Below are 27,145 nucleotides of genomic sequence, written 5' to 3' on the forward strand. Positions count from 1 at the left end.
TGGATCACTGGAGTTTTGTTGAAAGTGATAAAGAAAACGAATTGTCTCCAAATACCAAGCAAAACCCATGAGCAGTACATGAACAATCCTTAAAATGCAAGGAACAAATAAATCTTAAATTTAGGCAAGAACAAAGTCAGGTTTTTCATGGAAAAACCTAGCACCTGAAGTTTTCATTCTTAAATTTTTTATAAAGCTTTAACTGTAGTGGAGGCTTGGCTACTCAGTGATTTGAGGCTGTAACAGCTACTCTGGTAAAAACATAACCTAAGTGGAACCACAGCTGAATCTCGATTTTCTTTTATATCGCTTCAAAAATGTTAGAGATAATTCCAATAGTGCAAATAAAAATAAGGTTAGCAGGTTATAATCCAAAGTTTAAATATTAACCTGATATTGAAAAATCATAATAATTACGGGTACTTAAATAGCCAGGAAATTACAATTTGAAAGCGAGCTGCAATCTGAATGACTGGAGAAGTGTCCTTTTTTAAATCTTTTTTTTTTTAACTTTTATTTCTGTTCTTCCAATCGACATAATAGCTAGTCATGGCTTAGACACAAGATTTGCAGCCTGTCCTTACAAAGATCTATGCAGTAATGAAGAACCTAGAGGTTGGAATTCATCAAGCTCACACTAAGTATTATGTCACTGGGTGAAGAAGAGTTGCTGTGCACGATGAATCGTTTCAAGCCACCTAGAATAGGATCTGTAAACTCATAAACAAATGATTTTCCATTGATCAAGTCCTATTTTCATTCAAACGCTGTTTAGAACCACATAGTGGAATAAATCTGCAGTAATTTTATAAACCTAAAGCATTTTATCTTTAAGTTTATGATGATCCATTTTATTTGTGCTACTGGACGGGGGGGAAGAAACAAAACAAAGTTCAAGAAATAGGACGGCCAAAGTTCTACCATGGTGGTTGAAGTGTAATGGTGTTACATAATTTCTTGGTGAGGTTGAAGACAGCATTCATTAAATAATTGGAAATGTATTAAAGCAGTCTCCTTTTAAGGAGTTTTGTCATAAACATAAATAATTGGAAATGTATTAAAGCAGTCTCCTATTAAGGAGTTTTGTCATAAACATTTTAGTGATCAAATCACTCATAGAATGCATGTATACTTGAGATTTCATTTTTTCTTCCAATGGTGACTTGTTTTTCTCTAGAACAGTTACTAAGAAAAATATTTTTCAGCTAGTCATAAGAACGACTTCCTTAGAAGCCCTTTCCTTTGTACTATTAAACAGTCTGGAAAATTGCTTGTTTGACTCATTCACGCTGTCAAAATACACTACAGGCTAAGGCTGACCATCAATTTTCCCTGTTTCCTAGAACAACACATGCAATTTATGCATCAAGTTCTAAAGTAACAGCATTGGGAGTTTTAGGACCACTTTATTGTGCTGATAGATTTATAAAACTGTATCTACACAGGCTAGTCTATTCATTTGCTACACCTGAGGACCACCCCTTACACATGAAGTTTTGTACATTTAAATTCATTGCACTTAAAAAAAAGATCAAATAAACAAAGTAAGGCCCTTAATTATAATAGACTCTATCATCTTTCTTAACTTCAGTGCTACAAATAAGGATCAATTAGAAATTCAAAAAGCTCTTAGAGTTATTTGGAGAGTACTCCATTTGGAGTTATCTGGAGATAATAAAATGAAATAAATTATGTAAAAAAAATTGAAATTCCTTACAAAAATAAAACAGTTGTGAGTTTAACTAGGTCGTCACTGCAACTCCCCATTTGTTGATACACATTATAAGAATCTTTTAACACTAACACATTTATTCCTTTACCAACTGGCCATTTTGTTATAATTAATAAAGGAGATACAGCAAAATGGAGGATACACAGTAACGGGAAAGTTGCTAATTACAACCAATACACATCAAGTAGCATTTTTTAAAGGACAGAAGTCACGGGGAATGTTATTTAGAGAGAAACAATTACTTTTGAATCTGAAAACTAATGGGGCCATTAATGAAACAGAATGACTCTATCTTCTAACGATGAATAAGAAATTACTAAGTAGGTGAGAAGGTTACTTCGATTTTTTAAATCATGTTTCAAAATGTATCCACAGTGCAATTCAGAAAGCAAAGCCAACTCAAAGGAGAGTGTGGAGGATGTGAAGATTTCCAGATGGTTTTACGCTTAGGAGAAAAATACATCTTCTATATACTGAGAAGTAATGGCAAAAATCCTATGTTCCCTTGAATTTCTCAGCAATATTAAAAGAGTGGTTGCCACCCAGGAGCATATAGCTTTTTAAAAATATATCTGGCCATGTCTCTTGGTTTAGAGATTCCAACTGTCAGGTTTAGGTAGTGGGGCAAGTAACGGGAAAGCACACGTCTCAGTCTCTTTTGCTTGGTGCAGTAAGCCTGGAAAAGTACCTGAAATGCTGTTTGGCATATAGTGGGCATGCCACGTAAGCTGCTGACTCACATGTCATTAAGTGGATCCTACTGTTAGTATGGATGATCACTCAGCAAGGGAAAGGTCTGGGGTTAGTAGGTATTTGTGGCAAAGTGGTTCAACCGGCACCACCTCTTACACGCTCCCCTTTCAATGCTGAGCCTTCTTCACATTTCTACTGTTATATTTCTGAACTCGCAGGTCTTTTGAGGCCAGGGTTTTAACAGGCATTTCAAAAAAGCCAGTCATAATTGTTTATGTTCCCTCATTCTTCAAAAATCAAATGCTAGCCAAATAAACCAGAGGTGGCCAAGCCCTGGATGGTATTAACATAGGGAAGGAGTGGTCTTCCTTCAATCATCCTGAAGCAAATATATTTTGAAAAAGTAAGCAAACTTTGAGGCCATAATGTGACCAGGAAGGATTCACAGGAGCACATTTATTAACATGAAAGCTACTTTCATTATCAGTATTTCAATATTTTTTCCTGCTCTAGTATTTCCATAAGTGTGTGTGTGTGTGTTTGTGTGTGTGTGTGTGTGTGTATGAGAGAGAGAGAGAGAGAGAGAGAGAGGCAGAGAGAGAGAGGCAGAGAGAGAGAGAGAAAACACATGAGTGCATGCTCTTTGACTGTTGATATTATCTGTAGAAACTTGTCTGCTGGAAAATATTTCTTTAACTTTGGTTTGGCTCCCACCTTGGAGCTGATGGGAAATAAAAACTTTTCCATGGCTTAGAGCCAACTGAACTGCTAAAACAAAAGGTAACATTCATTAGAGGAACATGGTACCATGATCTCATTCTGAAGGTCAATTTTTTTACATTAAGTATGAATTGTCTAAAGTTTAGAAAATTCAAACAATGTCAAAGAGAATAAGCAAATATCAGTCTTACCTTAAATGTTATAATTTACATGGAAAACAATTTTAACTATGAAACAGGAAACAAAACAGTAGTAGATAAAAAAGAACTCACTTGATTCCTAGCTTAATCATTTAGTTTAATTTTCTACATCTGCAATCCCAATACATGAGCACCCACAGACACATATACACCTACTTGTTATTTCTACTTACATCCAAAAATAGGTAGTTTCTTTATGAAAATATTCTTAAAGAGAAGTGAATTTTTCTCAAAAAAAAAAAAAAGCATTTAAAGGTGCTACCTACTTTGATTTTTAAAAGAAAAAATATGGGGGCAGAAATCCCAAGTTTTACACATCTGATAACTAAATGTCAACTGACCATTTAAATCCAGGAAGGCATCACTGCACACAATTTTCGGCATCTTCCAAAATTCTGAAAACAAATATCATGTTCCCTACCCTCAGAGCTCCTCATGTATGCTCTCCTAATTGTTTCTCAACATGTTGAAAGCCTAAAGAGCCAACTCAATTAAACAGGCTATAAGCACCTCCTTAGAACACATATTTGATCCTCCTTCGACATCAAGTAATACAATTAACTCATTGTCACATACTAAATCAATACACAGCAGAATGGAAAGGGTAATAATCAATAGTCCTAACAAGAAGGCAGTGGCAAGGCTCAGTAAATCAAACAGTAAATGCACAACTCATATTCGAAATTAGAATATAACCACATTGACACACAACTGCAGGCCACAGAAATTACTAGGCTACCTTATTCCTGAAGGACCGAAGGACCATTAAAATCAGGGATCGGGTATTTTCCCCCATTTGCTGAAAAAAGTATATTCTCTCTGATGTCTAACCAAAGTCTAAGGTCTAAAACTTGTGAATGAGGCCTGCACCTGTAAATACCTTAGAGCAAAAGAGATCTCTTTATTGGGCTCGAATTGGATCCCTATCAATTCTGAGTAATAGTGACAGTGGGGGGAAAAGTGATACATAGAATATCACGTACTTGGATGCTTCATCACAGTTTGGAGGAAGTGGTAGATATTTTACCAAGTAAGTTTGCAAAGGGATAAAAAGAACAAAGTCGGGATAGGGCCAGCCATGAAAAAACGAGCTTTAACATATAACCTTCTACCCTGTGCAGGCACTTTACTGAATAAATGTCAATTTTATTTTTGAAAAAAAGTGTTAGGTGAGTCTTTTCGGAAGACATTTATATAAATAATATATTTATATTTATAGTGTTATGTAATAATACAGTAGCTGACACATCACATGTGAATTATTTTAGAGCAGCATAGAGCTATAAAGAGGCATGAGTTTTAAATGAAATTAAAGTTGGAACAAGTGGTAACAATCACTTTTTCATTCGTGGATAACTGCATTTATAAGGTACAGACAATGGCATAAATCCAGAATTCTTGTATTAGTACTACCCCCAATGAGCTTCAAGTCAAGCGGTACACACGCTAAGAGGTGAAGGGGTATTTTTCCTTGGTAACAGGTAAGTAAGTAAATAAGCTGGTAGGTGATAATGCACATTTATACACATTCCAGGTAAAAGTCATCTTTAATTGTTTTTAATGAAGTCACACATAGATATCTGCAGCACAGTCTTCAAATGGACATGACATTTATTCTGGCATAAGGTAAAGTTCTTGTAAGGGGAGAGATAACTCAGACTGAATTCCAGCATTCAGGCAAGAACACTAGCTGCTACCGTTCCTGCAGTGTTGACACAGAGTGAGACACTGCATGAAGGGACCGCTATTATATAACTGATCTCACTGAACCCTCACAAACCTGCAAAGCAGTATTATTCCTCTCATACTAGAGAGGAGGAGACTGCCACTCGGGGAGGTAAAGTACCTGGCACAAAATTACCAGCAAGTGACTGATGGAATCAAACACAAATCCAGCTGAATTCATGATGTGGGCATTTAACCAGGTCTTAATTCTTTGCCATAAAAAAGTGGTTTACTTACACATTTTTGCATATGGCTTTTTGCAATTATTCTGAAGATCCTACTTTGACTAAAAATGTCAGGGCAGTATTGGGACAAAGTGAAAACCGCCAAGGGCCACATTCTCATTATTCCTGGCACTTTTATTTGCTAAAACGTAATATTTACTGCAAATGTCTTCCCACGGAAAAGAGTACAGAGGCCAACCGAGACACTCAGAGAATAACCCCTCCAAAAAAACTAAAACTAAAGCAAACTAATGAAGAAAATGTCCAAAGAAGTTAAATCAAAGGACAAGGAATACTGCTTAGTTTTCCCTGTAATCAATTTGGTTCTGGACATTATATAAGTTTGACTTATAAACAGAGTCTGAATTTATATACCAAAGGCAATCAATTTTGTTAAAAAATATTTCTAACTGGCTACTTGACTAAACTGATATACTCGTACTTCAAGAAAATGCCTTTCAAAAGGCATTGAGTTTCTAACCACTTAAGGAAAGGATCTTTGTAACACTAGCTATTGATGTTAAAGGTTTTCTTTTCCTTTTGTCCAAGCTATTATTCATCCAAATGAATTGCTCTGTGAGAAGCATTTTAAATCATACAATGAACACTAATATTTGAAAAACATCTCAATAGTCCAGGACTACAATTTAAACTAATATTTACTAAATACCCAGTAAGCCCAGGAATTTACAATTTTAAATTCATGTTTTTTCTGAGAGCAAACATGCTCTTTTTGCCATAATGTAAAAGTCTTAAAAAGAATGATGTGAAATACTTTAAAATACATCACTAAAATTATTCATATGATAAAATGTCCTTTTACTGGACCTAAATATTTCAACATTATTAATATAGTAAACACTAAACAAACATACGAAGAATTAAAATTAACTTCTAAAGATTTATTCCTAGCTAAATTTTAAAATATAGTATTAATAGTTGTCATAAATACATAAGTGTGACAACTGATAGGAAGACATAATATGAAGCACTGTCAGAGGTAGTGAATAGTTTCATCGAGATTTAATTTCATGTAGTATAATTTACAAAGATTTTTAAACATATTTCTGTTTGCTTCCAATATTATTATAAATACCCAGTAAAATTCATGAAATAAAAAGAACAAAATCTAAAGCTCTTACAAAATAATGTCTCATGGCTCTATGCATTAAAAAAACATCAATTATATTACTTCCTTGAATAAGAAAGGATATTCTATTTTGTACAAAAAAAAAGATATTTAAGAAATGAAAACCTCCTTATCTGGTGCCCTTTACTTCACTTCCAAGCTTTGTCCTGGAATCCTGAAACTCTCATTTGTTTTTTTTCCGAGAATAGCCTATTCGGATTTACTACACAGTTTCCAGTCTGGCATGATTTTTTTTTTTTTTTAAAGGATGTAGTCTTTTTTATTAAATTTTTACTAAATTAGAGTGACATTGGTTAGTACAATTACATAGGTTTCAAGTACACAATTCTGTAATAAACCATCCATATATTGCATTGTGTGTTCATCACCCAAAGTCAAATTTCCTTCTATCACCATATGTTTGACCCCTTTTACCCTCATTCCCTCTTATCCTCTAGTAACCACTCAACTGCTATCTGTGAGTATGTGCCTATGAGTTTTTGTTTGCATGACGTTTAAAATCCTTCTTGACCTAAGGTTTAGAACCTCTACATCAGACTTCTAGTTAAAAATGCAATGTATATTGCCCATATTAAATGTCAAAAAAAATAATAATTATTCAGGGATGGTTTTCTGAATTAAGAAAAAAGTTTAAATTGGCACGTTTTTAAAATGACAGCCGTCTTAAACTCAGGCATTTACAGTGACTCAACAAGTACTTGCCAAAGTATGTCCATTGCTCTCCTAGGTAGACTCACTAATAATTATTAACACTGTGTTTCTGTGTGCCTAAGATCACTGCATAGTGTAACAGTGCTACCTTCCACAAGTTAAACTGAGAGTGAAGAGTGAAATCATAGGCTCTGAAGATAGGCTGCCTGTAATGAATCCCAGTTCAACTACTTCCTGGCTGTGTGACCTTGTATAGACTAGTTAATCATTCTGAGCCTTTTCATTTTATATAATCAATAGATGCTGATCCAATCAGGGGAGGAAAATTAACCACTTCTACATGTGTTACCTAACAAATCCATCGGATTCAAACTTGCTAAATTACGGAACATGATAATGGGTCTGGTATAAAAATCTCTTACCATGTCAAAATTAGTGGTAAGCCTATTCTGACTAACACAACCACGCAGTTTCTCTTACCGCACACATAACGAGAGCTCAAATTCATCTGCTCCTCCTGTACTGACTACGTGATTGATTCCAATGTTTTTCAAAACAAACCTCTCAGACATATATGAGGACATTTAAAGCCTATCTGGGTTTTACATGGGGAAATTTGTGCTCTACTGAGATATTATAAAATTAAAGAACAGAAGGGTTAAAACTATGTTTTATTATTCTATGATCATTATAATCTTAATTATACTTCTCAGAAGCTTGACAGCTTACAGTAACCACTAGTCCATCAACACCCGAAGGGCAGGGGTTCCGCGTGTTATTCACCCTGCAGCAGGATTGCCTATCACAGTATCTGGTACACAGCAGGTAATAAGTGATGAAAAGGGGAGGAAGAATGGATTATTTTCCTTTAACTGAGATGCGAAGTGGCATACCGGGGTGCCAAAAAAATGTTCACAAATGGACACTTTGGTTAAGACTGCTCAAGCAGTAGTTCACCATAATCAGAAGTGTCTGGACGCTGATGGTAACCACTTTGAGCACCTTTTGTACTTGCAGAAGTCAAACATGACTTGTATTCATCTTTCGTTATCGGTATACATTGAGTATTACAATTTTTAATACAGTTTTCCTTTCTTCAAAAGTGTATACATTTTTTGGAACCCTCTGTATATTTTGGTTGGCAATTTCTTCGCATTCCTAAACCTTCAGTATAAAAGTACCTGTTTCTGGTGAAAAGCTCTCCTCTAGTATTATTTATCCTTAACGGGAAATACAGAACACAAAAGTAGCTAATAAAGACTCTTAAAAAAATAAAATCAAATAATTTTACATTTCTCACTATGCATACTTCACCCATTATACATATGTTACACGTCAAGCTACTGTATGTTAATCATAACTTAAAGGCCTTTGGGACAGTCACTTAAATTGATTCCAACACGTAAAAACCTGCAACGTAAATGACTCTTCTTTGGTGTGGATAATGATTCTTTAGTTCATCTGCGTTTGAGTTTTGTTTTTGTTTTTGTTTTAATGTATTGGGTTTTCTTATTTGGACATTTGTTTTCAATTTATTACTCCACTATGATTCATGAAATACAGCGTCTGGAAGTAAAAAGTTCGTAATAGTGAAAAAAAAGTATAATAAATAATATCATGATGATAATCTTTTCTCATGGCTAGATTTAGATTTCATTAGTTTCCACTTAGCCATGAAAAGATATGAGATAATGTGAAGAAATACAAATACAGGTCATTCAGAATACAGATCTTTCTTAACAGGGCTTTTTATATAAATAATGAATTCTTTACTTATTCCTTCATTCATGGTTCATTTTTTGGTTGCTTCCCTTAAAGGAGAATTATTTTATGAGAAGCAATGTCATCTAACAAAAAGGAATCTTATTTCGGGCATGATAAATTTGGCTCTGTTTTTCCCTAAAACCTTTTATTTTTTAATTTGGCTCATTTGGTAAACTAACACTGTTTAGTGATAAAGGCTTCCTGGAGTTGGAAGATGTTACTAGACTTATTTTCAGTCTATGAACGATTTTAGAATATGAGATGAGCAACGATATCTGAAAGCAAATTATCGTCTGAATGCAGTACCATGGAAAAGAATGAATTACAGATGTAATTTATCTTTCACAAGCAGATCCTAAACGCTGATTATGTCCATGCTTGTGCAGAAAATTGAAAATGGGAGAAAAGCTTCCCAACTTTTCTAACCTTAATTTTCCTTGTTTTGCTTTGTGTAATTTACTGTCAACTATTAACACAGATGCTTCCTGCCTTATAGGAGAAGAGTCTGGACTTTAGAATTAATGTGAGTGATTCTGAAACCTAGAAGCTTATACACACTGAGTCCGAATTTTATGCAAAGAGATAAATTCTAACTTTAGATACCTGGTGCTATATGAGGTCTTGAGACCACAGGATGTTGGATCTCAATAATTGGTGAGTCTCAACCTAACATTAACAAAAATTAAAATATGCATAAACATTGTTAAGTCAAAACAGCTTCAAAAATATACCCCGGAACCTGAAACTAGGACCTACGGTTAAAATATAGGTGGTTTCCAACAAACTAATGATGATCCAGGGACAGCTGCCCCAATCTGGTGGCTTGTGACTATGGGAACTCTCTTATTGGGGATTCCCTTTAGTTCTTCTCTTCCCACTTGTGGTCTCAGAATTAGTAGTTGTGAGAGGAAAGGGAGGGGGGAAAAGGAAAGATAAACCACCAGAGACATTTCTCGCTCGTCCTTAAGTTCCTCTTCCACTGACCCTCCAACTGCTGCTAAGCAGTTCCCTCTCCGAACTCTACCTCCATCACCTAACACACTGCTCTCCCTATTAGTAATTAGCCCCTGAGAACTGCATTTTAATATCTGCCTTCTCAAAGTTAGACATAGGAAGTGTTTAAGTTATACTGTGAATTGTGGAATCCCCATCTCCTATCACCTCCTAATCATCCTTCTTCTCACATCTGGTTCTTCATTGCTGATCCCTTGATTACATACATCCTGTGACAAAATGGCCAGAAAAAGCAATTTTGTTTAGTTCATTATTTTCACTACGCACCTATTTCCCCATTGCTACTACTAAGTAGAAAGCAACAGTATCAAAACAACAGCTACCCTTGAAAATTTCAGGAAAGAGAGAGAATGCGGAAAAACTCTTCACTAATATTAAGTTCCTCAGTGGACCAACTTAGGTTCCACTTAGGACCAACGAGCTACACACTCAAAAAGGAAGTAGGCTGCGTCCTCAGCAAGAAAAGTAGGAGGTTACTTGGCAGGAATATTGACAAAGAAGTCTTCCCACTCTGGGAAAGCTTTGAAACTGTACCCGCTCACCCCCTACCCTATGTTTAGTCCCTATTAATTCTGAGCCACTGCCCGTTGAAAGGCAACAGGAATAGAAGCAGCCCAAACTTGGAGCTGGGGAAAGCTCTTGCACGGGCTTGCAGAAAGTGTCCCAGGAGTTTGGGGAGGACCATTTCCTTTGCACCAGGACAAGGTGAATTTCTGGAGCCCCAAACTGAAACTTGAACTATATCTTTTCCACAGAAACAGTTTGACAACAGCAGTTGGGGTCTGTGACGCTAGTAGTACTTAAGATTTATGATAAGATGTTCCTTATAATGCTTCCGTGGAGCCTCCTGGGATTAATTAATCACCAGAGTTTCCAGGGTACTATTTGTACAGGACTATAACTCAAGCATCCTATGCGTTACTTTGGCTTCCCAGGGTTGGCCTGATGACTTAACCACATTGCTTCTGCAGGAAAATGCTTTCTAAACAATTAAAACTTTGGAATATGCCTTTTTATATATACACATTGGGAGGCACTTATATAGCTTATACAGTGATTACTTATTTAAGATGATTAATTTATAACCTTTTTACTATTTGGCCGTATATTTAGAACAGATATATAATTTTTGAAGGTTGGTGGCAGTGTACTTGCTGCTATTTTATGCTCACTCGCTGATTCATATATTGAATAAAAATATAATTACTTTTGAGTATTTACCGTTGTAGGTCCTGTGCCGCAAATTTGCCGTAAGTATTCATTTTTATTCTTAAGCACTGTTGAATCTTTAGGATGTGGTTGCGTAAATTAAGAAGCAATGTTTTATAGGAAAGTAGTTAGAAGTGCAGGCTGTGAAATCAGCTTACCAGGTTTGGAGTGCACATTTTACTGGCTGAGTGACCCTGTGCATTTCACCTAACTGCTCTGTACCATCTGTGAAATATAGATAACGCTCTCAAAGAGTTTTTTTTGAGGACTAAATACTATCAAAAAATAATAATAAAAAAACACTGAAAATACTGACGAGCATATAATAATTTTCAATAAATATTAACTCATTTTATTTTACTTCATACAGAAGAAATAAAAAATAAGTACATTTGTGGAAGAAGCAGACATAGCTATCAGATTAACTATAGATTCTTGTGTCAAATGAAATCATTTGAGACCTGTTTTTATGACATGCATTCCTGTTATATTCCAGTTATAAATATGTAACTGTATATAAATATGCACTGGCAATAAGAAATATAAAAATGAAGTAATTTTCTTTGTCTATAAAAGTAAAAATCAATCCATTTGTGATATGCCAGATTTTATTGACTAAACATATCATAATTTGAAAGAAAAAAAAGAAGACAACTCTAGTTAACAAGATCAGAAGTGATGTCAGGTTTGCCAAGATAAGAAGATATAAGTTTCTCTTCAACAGTGGTCTCCCCTCAACTACTCCCATACCCAGGTGTTTTTCAGGGAAAGTTACTTAATTCTGGAAGTTTTCTGGGGGGTGTGGTGGGGGGGTGGGAATCTCTCTTACTCTTCCATACCAGTGACTACCCTCCTGAAAATTCACTGTCGTCTTCTACCTTACCGATCAGGGGCCTGATTTTAATCCAAGCAACAGTTTAAAGACTACAGCTCCCAGCTTTCCTTGCTGCCAAAAGCAGCCAATGAGAGACTATGGATAATCACTGGGTGAAGCTTAAAGGACTTTTATTACAAGGAGCCTAAGTGGGCTGGGCTGTGGTCTCTTTTGCCCCTACCGTTTCCTGTCCCCTGGAATTTTAGATATGATGTCTGGCCATCTTGCAATAATTTTGAAATAATTTTGAAATAATCCTAAAGTTGAAAGCCATGTGATCCTCAGGAAACGGGTATTCTAACGGCTGTGGAATCATATAGGCCTGGACAAGTGACTGAAATATAAACCCTTAATTTTTTTATGCCGCATGCTAGGGAGGGAAGCTGTCTTTGTTACTCAATGATGAATGTAATTCTTTAAATACAAAATGTCTCAATCATTTCTGTATGACTCCAGAGTAAAATAAGCAACAGTTAGGAAGCTGGACAATTAGGAAGCTGGAAAGAACTCAGAGATAAAACACAAGCTCAAGAAGAGGTCAGAGATGGCGAAGGCCAAAAGGTATGCAGGAGATGACAGCCTTTCAATCAAATTATACTATATAAAGGGTTATAATTACCAGTATTTTTCAAGACATAATATAGAAATTTTTATCTCTAACAAATCAAACTTTATCTAAAAGTGAAAATCTTTCAAAAATGTGCCAAGAGAGTATGACTAATACTGTAGGTGGTGCGCATTTGATGTTATTTGTATAAGAAATATAGTAGATAATTTATCATAGCAGATAATACAGTAGATAAAAACCCTGTAGTTGTTTATTATAAATCAATATTAGCATAAAGCCCTCACTAGAATTACCATTGTTCACAGTGAAATTCACAGAAAAATCACTATTCTAATAATCTATTATACTTCAAACAATTAAGTATTTCTAACAAGCCTTGCCAGGTGCTTTGACTGAAGTTTCTGCATATTCATAACTGTCATTGGTGCTGTTTCGTTATCCACTTCCACTGACTGTCATAATTTTTGGCATGGTAATGTAGAAAATCACTCCCCTATCTAAAGCATGGAATGTGTTCTTGCTAAAGCTTAAAAAAGAAAAAGAAAAAAAAAGAAACCCTCCAAGTTTCTTCAGTAGGATCTCTTTGTAAGAAAATTCTAAGTCTGTGGGAAGGCCGAGACACTGCTCAGCAGGAAAGGTTAATGGATTAGCGAGGTTGGTAGCTAAAATCCTCTACTTAGCCTTGGCAAGGAAAATGACAGGACAAGCTTCCCAAACGAGGTCCCTAGGTGTCTGTGTTGGGTTTAGGAAACATTCAATTTCTCACCTCTCGCGTGAACTGGGCGTATGTTACACACTTCCTGAAGAGAAGACTGACCCCATGCCGCATGGACACTTTCAAGTCAGTAACAGCTTTGTACATGGAATTGTTTGGAGGCTATTCATGGAATCAGAATTTTGCGTACGTTTAGAAGTCTGAGTTACAATTAAAGTTTGAACTCAATTCTAAGTGCCACATTGCTTTAGGTTTACATTGTTTTTAGTCGGTCACATGGTCACACACACAAGTGGAAGCAAGGCTGAACGGGAAAAATAAAAAGAGACGCAGTGGACCAAAATCTTATAGAAGAAAACAAATTAACTAGTTCTAGAATTAGTGCCTTAGGTAGCATGATTCAAAACATGGCTTGAAATGTGTCCAGAAGTTTAAAAATCTGTACTCATTTAAAAGGTGTTTTCCTAAAAGACTGCTAACTAGAAGACTATAAAGCGTATAGAAGACTATACGACTAAAGCCATAGCTACTAAGAATTTCATGAAAGAAAAGTTCATGTCACAGTTGATGGCATCACAGCACACTCACAGGGAATTCTTTACAAAGTTGTGACGTTTCTGCTTAGGGAATTACCACTGGAACTTTCACACGATCCACACTGCTAGATAAGTGAGGCCTTACACTGAGTTCATCTCTTACGTCATTAGGAGGAAACAGGGCAGTCCTGTGTCAGCCTGTCACTGAAAGACACAATGTGTACCTCTATATAATACAATAATCTGTCAAAGTTTTAATATCACATAGGAGATGCCATTAGTAAAAAAAAATTTTTTTAAATTAAAGAAAAAGCAATAATAACAAAACTTGGTAAAGTTATTCCAATTAGGAGCCTAGTAGGTAAAAGTTGTAATTGAAAATTGGACGCTTAGTATGAAATATGAAGGTACTTTGTCAAGATTCTCAGTTAAATCAGTTTAAAAGACAGGATGAAAAGACTACACTGGGGATATAAAAAGCGCAGCACAAAAGGCAACTGCTACGTTGAAGATTTACTGTGCTAACAATGGAGGATCTTCTAAAATTGAACAGTAAAGACCTTCAGGACCACTTTCTAATGTCCAGTTATGCTAGCCTATCCCTCTGGGACCATCCAGAGACTTGATTTGGCTTTCTGACTTTGAGTCTTCTAGTTGTTCATTTACCGGGATGTTAACTTATTTGGGTCTCCTAATAGCTGCTGTCTATACTTCATATATTCTGCAAGGTCTTCAGGTACATTTTAAAGGTGTTCACTCCAGTGCCCTTGATTCCATGCCCCTTTGCAGTGGAATCTGATCTCTGATGTGTCTATAATAAATCTGATCAGCTGTTCTATCTATATACACAAACGTGTATCATAGTGAAAGGAACGCTTAATTATCTTAAAGTTGCCTAATTTGATAAGAGAACAAGAGACTACAGTTTTCAAAGATAAAAGAGTTTTAATAGATTTTTGGAAAATAGATAATAAACATAACAGTTATAGCCTCCCACCACCAGTACCTGAAAAATGAATGGGTATTTGAAAAAGAAGAATCAAAAAGCAATAGTCTATTTCTGTTGATCATATGGTGAAAGCTTTTTTTTAAATAAATAATTTGGCATCACATTGAATACATTCTGTATGTTACTTCACATCAACTACCTAAATTTTAGTTGAGATTATTACTGAAAAAAATAGGTAATTTGCCATTCACTATTAATTAAATAATCATTTCTAATATGTAATATTCTAATGGCAGCTTGCAATGTTGATATTTTTCTTGTAATTTTTGTGTGTGTGTGTTTTGTTATTCCCTTCACAAGCCATCAGAAAAAAATCCTCTCCAGCATAAAACAATGTACCTCTTCAAATGTTCAGGGTTTCTGAAGTAGCTAAAATATTACATTCTATATAGTTTGTAATCAATTTAATTCTCAATTTGAATACACTCGTAGACTTGTAAATGAAGACTACAAGTGTAAAAGCAAAATTGAGAAAAATTAAGTGCTTAAAATATTAATTTATAAACTAGTGGACATTATTACCGCTTTTTCTTTTTCTTATTGTTATTCTATTTTCAGTATACTTAATATATATTCCTCATTATCATGTATTCTTGTATTTTACTTAGCAACACATTTATTGTAATACAGAATTGTTTTCATGTAGTGAATTTAATCTGAGTTCATTATTTAAACTTCAAAATCACCGAAATGCAACTAAAATACTATGAGCTAATTTTCTTCCTATTACTTTTAGTAATATGCCAATTGATTTCTTTTACATAAACGCTTTCTTGAACTGTGCGACTTCTGTTTTTAATGAAATGAATTCTCTTCTAAGTAGAAGTCTGCTATAAACGTAAGTCACCTGGGAGCCTGGCCAAAGTCTGAAACAGCACAGCTGAAGGGTACAGCCATTTCACAGGGTCCTCTCAGAGAGTATTTGGTTTGCTTTCCTAACTTGCTAAAAATAGTAGATTACACGGGCTACCTCCATCTCATGGCTCAAGAACTCAGAAAAGGCTGGACTATGGATTGTAGCAACACACAGAACACATTTTATTAAAGAAGTCAGGATATTACAAGTTTTCTAAATTCTTCCGTTTACTCTCTGAGACAATACAAATGATCTAGCAGTTACTGGCATGGAAACCTCATAATGCTCCCAAATTTCAGAACTTCAAGCATGAGTCACAGAGTTACTTTAACTGTTTCAAAATATGTTTTTGATCTCTTTTAGCCACAAAACGGAACACAGGAAGACTACTATATATTATAAAAGGTAGGATTCTACAGACTATATTAAGAATCACATGTGTTAGAAATATATCTATAAAAAAACATGGTTTTTGAAACATATACTTAACTATATATTCAAAAAAATTTTAATTAGTTCTTAACATAGTTATTTCTCTCACATTTAAGGAGCTATTGTTCTGGGACTAAAGCTTCACCATAAATACTTTTGTGTTTTTCCTCTTATTCAAATCAAATTTTACCAAGTTTTAAGATTATAAATTGAATTGCAGTTTTCTTAGACAAAGAATAAGGATGAAGTTTGCTCTGATTAGCTGCAATAATGAGTTCATTTCATAAGTAAATTTAAAAATCTTCAAATTATGTTATTAAAAAAAAAAAGTCCTTGATGTGGCAGTTGAATCTTGTTAACTGCACAGCATGTCACTAAGCAATGCTGCTGCTTTACTCAAAGAGGGACTGTTTCTGTGGCCACAAGTGAGCAGCGACTAAAAAAATATTTTGAGATGGAAAAACAGCAACTGAATTTTAATGTTTTACAATGTTTCCAATTGCTGTGGAGGCAAGACTTCTGTGAAACCACTCAATGTCACAGCCGAATTAAATGTCCTTCATTTTGCAGCTACGGGTGCCCCATCAACTGTCTGTAGGATTAAAAATTGGATTTACTTAGTAATTGGGTCAAAACGGGGTTACTTATGGACCCAGCTGTTTACCGACAAGTGTAATTAGCCCTTTGCCCCTCATTTTATGGGCCCCCGTCTCTAATTACACCTAAATTCAGTCAGCATGAATGTAGGCATACACATTCACAAAGGCACAACCCCTGTGCTCTTCGTTGATGCCTTCAGAGAAAAGAAAGAAAAAGGTCCAGTGATCATGCATTCCTTTTGCTTACTGATCTTTAGGACTATGACATCAAGAATAATCTAACATGATAAGGTATCTTTGTTGTTGTTAATACCTCCTTTTTTAAACTCCTACTGTGAAGATATTATCCTTCAGTGTTTGGAGAAAACTTTAGCAAAGTGAGCACCTCAGTCTGGACCAAGAAGCAATTAACTGCAACAGTTAACTCCCAAATTAACTCATAACATCTGCGGAGTTGAGTTATGCGCGTTCACTTAGGAGTTAACTATTTCAGTTAACTCACACCTATGTTATTAAAAAAAAAGCATTATTATTATAGCTGTTATACTATTATTATACTATTATTATATTTATTATTATATTACTTTTTTTTTTTTTTGCAAAACACAAGATGGATCTATTTCTCTATATTCACAGAAAGGACAGCGATCCCTGTCTCAAAGTTTCAAAGAGTGAATTATACTGGTATGTTAGTATTCAAATGCAATTGAATTAAACCAAGTAAGTAGTGTACCTAGGAATCTTACATTTCTAGACTGGATCCTGCATCATGTCAAAATAAAGACATGTATGCTATCATATAAAAGACCCACTTTTCAAACTTGATACCTGAAATAAAAACCCAATGACATTTTTGTATGTCAGTATATGCTAAAGTGAATCTTTTAGTATCATGGTGCCCACAAAAGCTATCTTAATACTTTTAGCTGAGACTATTACAAATAAAAAGAAAACAATCAGGATCTAACAGAACATAAACTAACTTCCTTCACATTAGAATTTTAGAAGCTAAAAAAAAAAATCCAATTAATAATAATACTTAATAGGTTCTACTTATTTATAAAACTCACATTCAACAAAGTTTACGCCTCAGACAGGGTACTGTAGCAGCAGTTCAGAACCTTACTTCTAGTTATATTTTCCACAAAATGCATTGCGCTTCTAGCCTTAAAATAATATGCTCATACAATCAAAATGAAATCCATAATGTCAAAATGTTAATATAAAACATCGATCCAAGTTTAGATGACTTAAAATCTGCTATTCTTTTACCACAGTGCAGCACCGTTATAAACAAGCAAAATCAACTCATCTTCATTGAGTTATTGCCATGGCCTCGTATAGAATTCATGCATATGTTAACAGACACGTTATCTCCATTTACTATTCCTACAGGCAGACACTGACTGCTATTACTAAGTAAAACGTACGCTGACACTTTTCTGCTCTAGAAAAAAATCATAGCATTAAAGGACTGATAAAGTTATTCATAACAAACAAGTTTGGCCAGACTTGGTTCTACTGCTTCTCAATAAAGACCCCCCACCCCAACATCAGCAATAAGAACACACCGTATAACTAAACTAATAACAAAGCAACCCATAATTCCACACTCAGTGAACTCTATGTCCATAACCCCTTTATTCAATTATTGCATATCCTTAATATAATATAATATTTACTCACTTTCAATGAATCAAAGCAGGCGATTACGCGTCCATTTTCAACTTGGCAGCTTTTCGAAGGATGTGCAAATTTACATTCCGTGTCTGGCCGTGAGCAAGTCCCCCTTTGGAACTCTCTACATACTTCCAGTGTTAGCCATTTTGTGTCCCGAATTGGTGTGACACTAACAGCCATGTTTAGATTTTACAGGTAGTTAAAATTTTCAGTGAAACCAACAAACCCAACCCCCCCACAAAAAAAAAAATGCAACAACCAAAAACAAAAAAAGCTGAACTGATAAAACTGTAAAATGATGCTGAAAACGTCCCCTTCAAAATACTTTTCCCCCACTCCCTGCTTTAAAAGTACATGGAAAATTGTGTTGTCAATATCAAGGAAAAGATCTCCCACTAGAAATTCACAGCATGAAACTGTTAATTCAAAGAGGTTTTGGTTTTTAGAGAAATACTAGGATCTTAAGTAGATGACCGTTTAAAAGTAGGGCCTCGAATCAGCCTTGTGCTCTCAGTAACCCCTTCCCAATGCCAATTTTGAGCCCAAAATGCAAGCATGAAAACGTGGCAGACCCTTGGACACCGATTTTCCAAGCTGCTTTCAGCAAAGTTGTCTGAAAGGGAATCTCCTCGCAGCTGAATTTGCAATGGAGTTTGGTGGTGCAATCGGTATTGATTAGTTTGGCATAGACAGATGCAGCAGTTTAGAGCAAAATCGAGAAAATGATTTTTTTTTCCTCCTTGATTTCCTGGCAGAAGATATCTTACTTTTTCAGCAAACTTTTCTTTTAAAACTAAAGCAGCCTAGGGCAATGCCAGATACTTAGAGCTTTTCTCTTGATTATAAGTAGAAATGGGGGTGTCTGGGCTAGAGGTGGAGGGTGGATGTGCTGTCGTCACAGTCTAGCTGGCAGCAAGCAAGGCAAAAGCAGACACTGCTCTAGAAGCGGTTCCAAGCAGCAGAGACGTCAGGAAAGGCACTTCTTAGTACCAACCTGTAGAAAAAAGAGATAGGTTACGATTTACTAAGTAGCACTTCACTGATGTCCTATAGTATCACAACCTTGCCATGTGCTACCAGACTAAGTCATATTCAAGTCAGCCTACCTCTCTCTCTCTCTCTCTCTCTCTCTCTCTCTCTCTCACACACACACACACACACAGAATACTTACAGTGAGGCATATTGCAGCCAGCCATCGTAGATTTATTAAACAAGGGGGCCGTTTCCCCTTGTGAAGCAATGCATGATAGAGAGAGAACCAATCACAGATAGTGTTGCAGCAATATTCTGGGCAGAAAGCCAATAGTGTGGGTTGTCTTATGAAAGGTCGCGCCTGTCAGATGTCCATTACTATGCTCTAAGCACAGAAAATGTCCATCAGATGTGACTTATTCCACTGCAAGAGGACGAGCATGTGGGTTTTGAATTTACCCAACATGCAGTTAGTGGACTAAACCATGTTAGTTTCAAAACAGCTTCTAAGACAAGTCCAAGTACGTGAAGATCATTGCCGGGGTGTGGGGGGGGGAAAGCAAGGTTTAAAAATTGCAGCTGACTTCCAAGCTGCTTTCCCTCAGGCTCTGCGCAGGGCCGGGCACTGAACAGCCTGCTCCTGCTGTCCTGACACGTGAATAAAAAAGGAAAGGGGTGTTTACAAATGGTACATTCTCCTGACCTATCCAATTCACTTCCTTCTAAAGCCCAAGTCCTGCCCCTCCACTGCAAGCAGCACTCATACTGTAAAACTATTCCATTCAGCCGGCAGACACTTTGTCAATATATCACAGGCAGGCGAGATATGAACAAAAGCATCCTTTATTCGAACATTTTTTAAGCAGAAGCTGAGGTCATGTGGGGAAAATAAGGAGTGCAGTGTTGTCAGTGTGTCTGGCAAATCTGAAGTCAACCTCAGGGGAGAAAGTGATTCCATCGCAAAAACATTAAATATTAAGTGAGCAATCTGATGTGTGCAGTATGATGCCCTTCAGAGGTAGGAATGGAGCCGGAGGTTGCGGGGGGGGGAGATCCCCTATTGCCTAACGATCTATTACCTCGGCACCAAAGTCTTTGCCTTATAAGCAAAGTATTTTGCTTTTAACAACTTACTTTCTCTTTCAATCAGATGGAAAAACTTTCAGAAAACGCTTAGTCGTTACAGAAACAAAAGTATATATATATTTCCCTTATGAATGTTACCAACAGAGGAAACAAGGCTTTAGTAACTAAAAGTTTCACAATCCAAAGAGGCAAGGACAGAGTAATAAATAGTGTTTCATTGCGCATCTTCAAGGGCTGAAAATGGTCAACGAGCAGATGGTACATTTATAATCTGGAAATCAGAATGTGGATGTAATATAGAATATATAATTGAATTAGGATATATGAATATCTATTATATACATATAAACATGGCTACTCTAGCAAAATGCTTTAAAATTGATGTTAGGATTAATACAGTCATTCTTAAAATTAAAAAATTTTTAAACTACTAGATACTTGGCTTGGAAAATATTGAGGAAGACTACAACTTTTGAGAAAGAGTAAAAAGAACCAACTCATACCGATGCTCAAAAAATACTTCAGGTTTCAAAAATTTTTCTGGTCCTAACTCCTAGTTCTATAAAAACAAAGTCAAGTCAGTCATGAACTCGAAGATTCATCCACCATCCTGAATCTTTGCCCCGATTCAGAATTTCTCAACTACTTCCTGCCTTGAGCATGTACCACATTTGCAGTCAACAATCTATTCTGTCCTTCTCTCAAAAATCTTAAAGTGCCTCACCTGAAACCATTCACTTCCTTTGGAAGCCATCTAAGAGAAGTTACTTCCTCCAAGAAGCTTCCAAGTTATCACTTCCTCCATCTGACCCACTTATATATTAACACTGCCTCCTCTTATTTTCCTCTGCCCCCCTAACAGTGTTCTATTTCCTTACGTATCTGACCCACTAGACTACATGTTCCCAAGGACAGAAACAATCTTCTCTGTCACCCTAGCATAGTGATGAAAAAAATAGATGGATCTCCATAAACTCTGGTAAATCAAATGATCACTTACTATTACCTGGACTGGAATTATCTCTAGGGCACAAAAACACACACCCATATGAACACTCCCATATAAATACATATATGAACACAACACATGAACATACTCAAACACACACACACACACACACACATCCACCACTGCCCCTATAAATGACTATATTCCAGGGTCACTTAGGCCCTCCCACTGCCCAGGAATGCCCCTGGCCCTGGAGGGCTCCCTCTCACATTCCACACAGCAGCTTTCCTAAACCTTTGTCACTCTCAAGTCCCTCCTCCTCCATGTTCCTTTCACTCTCAGCAGTACATGATCTTGTATGTCACAAATATTTCATAGTCCAAATAGTGGCCCTTGGACATGGACTCTCTCTCACCTTCCTGCCACCCATCTTTAAACTACTTTCTGTCTCTTGCTGGAGTTTGCCCGTCTCCCCACCAGTAAGCTTCCTTCTTAAGACTTCGTTCCCTTCCTAGTCCCTCTGTCCACGAATGCCCTGCCTTTCCCTCAGCTATTACTTAGCCCTCAGATGATGAAGTAGCTCCAAAATGGAATGGGTGGCATGGCAGAAGGAAGGGGAGGGTACCTGGCTATGCGTCCTCCTTTTCCGAATGCTCTTAATCTGTCATTCCCAGACAAATGTCTCAAGTGTCATCTAAACCCGCGATAGCTCTGCTTCTTCCTGTCCCGTTCACTCTTGAATCTGTGTCAGTGTGACCTATTACTTTAGGGCTCAGCAGCAGTCATCAATGCTCCTGTAAAAACCAACTCCAAAGACTACCGGTATCCATAGTCTGTCATGACTTCACCTCTAACAGCATTTACAACTCCCTCTTTCTTGAACCATTCCCCTTGTCTTGAACTGACACATTTTATCCTTTTGGTTTCTCCCAGAGCTGTATTCCAGTATCCTTCCTCTTAAAGAGGAGCTGCAAAGGGCGGGGAGGTTTCCTGGCATCCGCCATACTGCTGTGAGTTCCTGGGACTTGCTACATGCTAACCCTTTGTTTGCTTTGACACATACTTCCTCACCCCTTCAATTTGGCAAATCCCTTCTTGTTTAAATTGCTATTCAAGTATCACTTTCTCTATAAGGCTGCCCCAACTATGCTACAGAATTTTCCATCTCAGAATATTCTCAGTACTTTGTATCTCTTGGTACTTTTGTGCCTGAGGTTATAAACACCCTGACAACAGGATGTAAAACCTTTCTTTTTCTTCCGAAACATAATAGATGTTCTCTTAAATGATTGATAAATTTTATTCAAACTGATAGGAATAAACATGCATGAGTATATAAGGATATATCCTCAACCCCAAGAAAATATTTCATCATGTTCTATGCGATTCAAACTGTGAGGAAGGAAAATGGTACTATTAGAAATATCTTTATTGCTTGGTGGTTATCTAATTACAACTATAAAATCCATTTCTAGAGTTGGTTATTTCTCCTTTCTGCCATGTTATACAGGCTTAGTCCCACTCAAGTACCAAATTACTTTAATTACTAAAATGCTTACAAAATGGGTGTTTCAGTTATTTTTAATTTATGTAGCAGAGAAATTCTATTCACTTCAAAAAGTATTACTGAAAGAATCATAGATATATATTTAGAAGCTGAAAATACCATTTAATTATAAAATATACAGACAAGGATGATAATGACAATATTTATAATTAGCCAGGGATGGTCACTAAGCAATAAGAATGGATAGCAACCTTTATGCATTAATAGTCTAGCTGTACCTGGTAATGTGTGCTGCAGCCCCTAATATAGGATACTGGGGGCAACACAGATTACATTCTATAAATTGACTTGACTAAATTGCTGATATCAGATTATTATCTTGCAATCTTTCTTTTTATTCCAATAGCAGAATTTCAGGGAAGACTGAAAATCTTCATAACTGAATGTCTGGGTAAATTAAGATTTTATAGGATTTGGATCAATACTAAATTCCCAAAACATTACTTCAACTAGTAATGGATTTTTGTTCTACAGATAGAGACAATGTTGAAATGTGTGTGAGTAATGTCCAGATTGTGAGTATTCTTGCCAACATATCTGCCCTAGAAATATGCGTTGTTTGTAAATAATTATTGAAGAAAATACTGCTACTGTAAAGATATTTACTAATAGGTAAATTGTTCTGAGATAAATTTCTGGCCTATATTTCAACATATTATAATAAACTTCCCTGAGCAGCAAGAACAACAACAGCAACAGAAAAGATTGGGGAATTTCACAGTTTTGCGGAGAGAATCAAAACTGTTTCAAACCTGCATAACAACAAGCCTTCTCTTAACCGACTGATCAAATTCCAAACACTCAACTATAGAGTTCCTCACATTATGTGACATGTTCTACACACAAGCATATTCTGCCATAAGAACCAAGAACCAGTTTCTCCAGGAATGGTATCAGAAATCACATATATATATATATATGTGTGTGTGTACGTATATATACATATACGTACACACATATATATATATTTTACTGTAAGATATAAGAAGGGAAACAAAAAGGGAAAGAAGAAAATGTAGCAACAGAGGAAAGAAAATCAAGAAAAGGTTCAAGGATAAAGTGAAGAAAAAGAAAGCATGGGAACTTACTAATAATTATTCTTGGATTAATTGATATATTACCATTAAACAAACAGTGAATAGCTTTGTAGAACTGTCTATATAAGGGTTAGGTATACACTTCAGTAGAGGATACATAGACGCTTACAAGGTATGAGACTAAAATTCCATTTTGGAGAACTGAATGGCCGTTATGAGCAAGGTTTAAGTTCTTGGTCACATATGTTTACTAATCATTTCAGTTCTTCTCAAACTATAGGCAGATCGGTCCTAATACAGCCCAGAGAAGTTAGCTGGGAATTTTGCGGATTTTTTTTTTAACAAGCTTTTGATTTTGAACAGATTACATATTGAGGAAGTTAACTGAGTAATTGAGTAATTATTCCAGGGTTTGTTTTTTTCCTAAGACAGTTTTAATCTAACTAGAAGAGATGTCTGATGTCACTGTGTATATTTGGAACAGACAAAAAGGGGCCCCTTGCCCAAAACCATAACTATACTCTCTCCCTTCACTGGTGTCAACACGTCCATAATTAGCAGTGCATTACTTTAGTAATTTATTTGGTAAATTACTAAATAAAATTAGTAAATAAGGAGATAGATGATTGCTAGATAATGGACAGATGGATGGATAGATGGATAGATGGGTGATAATAAAACAGTGAAATTATTTGGAAAACTATTGATCACTAAGTTAGCTCACAGAACAATTTTGCCCAGGGTCTATCTCAAATATCAATAGAGATTTCAGTATATAATCAACCAACTGTGTATTTCTGGAGTCTGGATGGCCATTTCTCTACTCATGAAGTTACTGGAGGATCAAAGTTGTTATTTATTAGATGGAAAGAACTCTGGCCTGAGTGGGTTAATGCAGTTTTCAGCAGCATTCAACTCCATGTAACAAACAGCTGAGATCAGTGGGTCTCCAAGAGGGGAAAGCACACTCCTGGTAGTAGCACCATGGCGATTTTAAAGTGATACAGAAACAGCGTACTTTTCACAGGCGCATCAGAAGGCTAAGGCTAAAACTGGCTCGTCAAGCCTCTGACTGCATGGCTATTATGGACCAGGAAGAGGCTCAAGTTAAACAAAACACAATTTAAAGAATAAGATTAAGGAACTATATTGGCAAAAATAATGAAGAAGATATGCAAACAACTGGTTTCAGAAATACTACTGAGAAAAAAGAGATCTCTCAACTGCACGTCCTCGGGATTGGCAGCTTGACTGTCCAGGTCTTGCCACTGCACTTGGTTATGGGTGACAAGCTGCTGCCAAGAAAACAAGGTTGTGTTGACCAACTCATGTAAGTCATCTACGGCATGCCAACGCATTCCTTTAAAATTCTGATAGGTTTGATGCCCCAATCATGAAGTGGTCTCCTGTTGGAAGGATAACAAGGAGTGTTGCTTAGGTGATGTACTTCTGCCAAAGATAAGAATTCCAAAAGCAACTAACCCACTTGCACTCAAATGAGAAAATGATTGTTGTCCCTTAAGAAATTATATTTAAGACAAAACATGAAGCCTCTCCACAATGATTAAAAAGTGAATTTTGAATTGATTCCTGTATCAGGCAAAATCAAATATTAGAAAGCTTAAGATCATTAGAAGATAAATAGATCACAATGGCTCACTGCACTTTGTATGCTAGGTCCCTCGCTTTGTGCCAAAACAGGCCTTCATACAGTCTCTACTGCAAAGTTACCTTCCTAGGAACTTTTCCAGCCCATTATCAATAGTATCCAACCAGAGGACCTGAACAGACACTTTGTCCAAGAACACATACAGATAGATGGCCAACAGATACATGAAAAGATGCTCAACTTCAGTAGCTATCGGGGAAATGCACCTCACACCTGTCAGAGTGGCTGGTATCAGTAAGACGAGGTAAGTGTTGAAGAGATTGTGGAGGACAGGGAACCCTCACGTACTGCTGGTGGGAATGTACATTGGTGCAGCCTCTACAGAACACAGTATAGTGGTTCCCCCAAAAATTGAGCATAGAACTACCATATAAGCTAGCAATCCCTCTTCTGGGTATTTACAAGAAAAATTTGAAAACACTTACTTGTAAAAATATATGTACCATTATGTTCACTGAAGCATTATTCACCATAGTCAAGACATGGAAACAACCTAAGTGTCACTTCGACCACTGGATCAAGATGTGGTACATGTATACAGTGAAATGCTACTCAAGTCATAAAAAAATAAAATAAAATATTGTGCCATAGCAACAGCATGGGTGAATCTTGAGAGTATCATGCTAAGTGGAATACATTAAGTCAGACAGAAAAGGACAAAAACCATACGATTTCACTTATGTGTGGGATACAAAACAAAAAGCAACAAATGAACTACCAAAACAAGCAAACGAACTCATAAATACAGACAACAATATAGTGGTTACCAGAGGAGAAGGGGGATGGGGGATGGAAGAAGAAGGCAAGGGGGGTCGAATATATGGTGACGGAAGGAGAGTAGACTTTGGGTAGTGAACACACAACGCAATATACAGATGATGTATTATAGAATTGTACACCTGAAATTTACATGTTATTAACCAATGTCATCCCAATAAATTTAATTTTTAAAAAAGTATCCAACCGTCTGTTCCTCTCAATAGTAGCCCAGACTTGTCAGACCCCCTCCCCGGCTTTATTTTACTTCATAGCACTTGTTAGTGTTCGGTGTAATGTCATGTACCTATCTCACGCTCTGATTATCATCTCTACCTTTATCATAAAAACGTAAGCTCCATGACAGCAGGCAGTTCTCAGGCTAGTTCTCCATGAAATAGCCAGCATCAAAACAGTGCCTGGTCCAGAGTAAGCCAAGAATAAATATTAGTGGCATAGCTGAATTTTTTCTTAGTACCGGTATATCTGAATACTAGTTTCTAAGTATCTTCTGTAAGTTACAAGGTCTGGGCTATCGACACACAGTTTAATACACTGGTGATGTCACTTCTATAACTGAATGAAACCAGCATCAAACCCCACTCATTGGAAAGAGAACAGGAAGTAATGAAGTTAATATGGGACCATATTTATGTACCTCCTTAATTGTGAAGTTGATGGAAGATATATATTTTTTTTATCCACAGAATAATTGGAAACAGTTACATGTGACTTTGCAAATTTAAAACATTTAAAT

General features: G+C 36.2%; 1 protein-coding gene across 33 annotated transcripts in view; it reads right to left on the reverse strand.

Annotated features, from left to right (window-relative positions):
• Window positions 1-27,145, reverse strand: part of MBNL1 (muscleblind like splicing regulator 1) — a 194,536-nt gene that overhangs the window by 123,786 nt on the left and 43,605 nt on the right. For 17 of the 33 annotated variants that reach the window (XR_004421154.1, XR_004421159.1, XR_004421156.1 and 14 more), the window contains exon 2: window positions 18,358-19,345. The exons of 9 other annotated variants lie outside the window; for them this stretch is intronic. Coding sequence is in view for 21 of the 24 variants with exons in the window: in XM_033088429.1 (XP_032944320.1) it covers window positions 18,358-18,531 (174 nt within the window). In the remaining 3 variants the exon portion in view is untranslated. Of the gene's footprint in view, window positions 1-18,357; window positions 19,346-19,523; window positions 19,854-27,145 lie in introns of those variants that run through there. 7 more of the 33 variants (XM_033088583.1, XM_033088496.1, XM_033088420.1 and 4 more) reach the window with 6 other exon arrangements.

The sequence above is a fragment of the Rhinolophus ferrumequinum genome, chromosome 2 (genome assembly GCF_004115265.2).
Source record: "Rhinolophus ferrumequinum isolate MPI-CBG mRhiFer1 chromosome 2, mRhiFer1_v1.p, whole genome shotgun sequence".
In the NCBI taxonomy this organism is placed as follows: Eukaryota; Metazoa; Chordata; class Mammalia; order Chiroptera; family Rhinolophidae; genus Rhinolophus; species Rhinolophus ferrumequinum.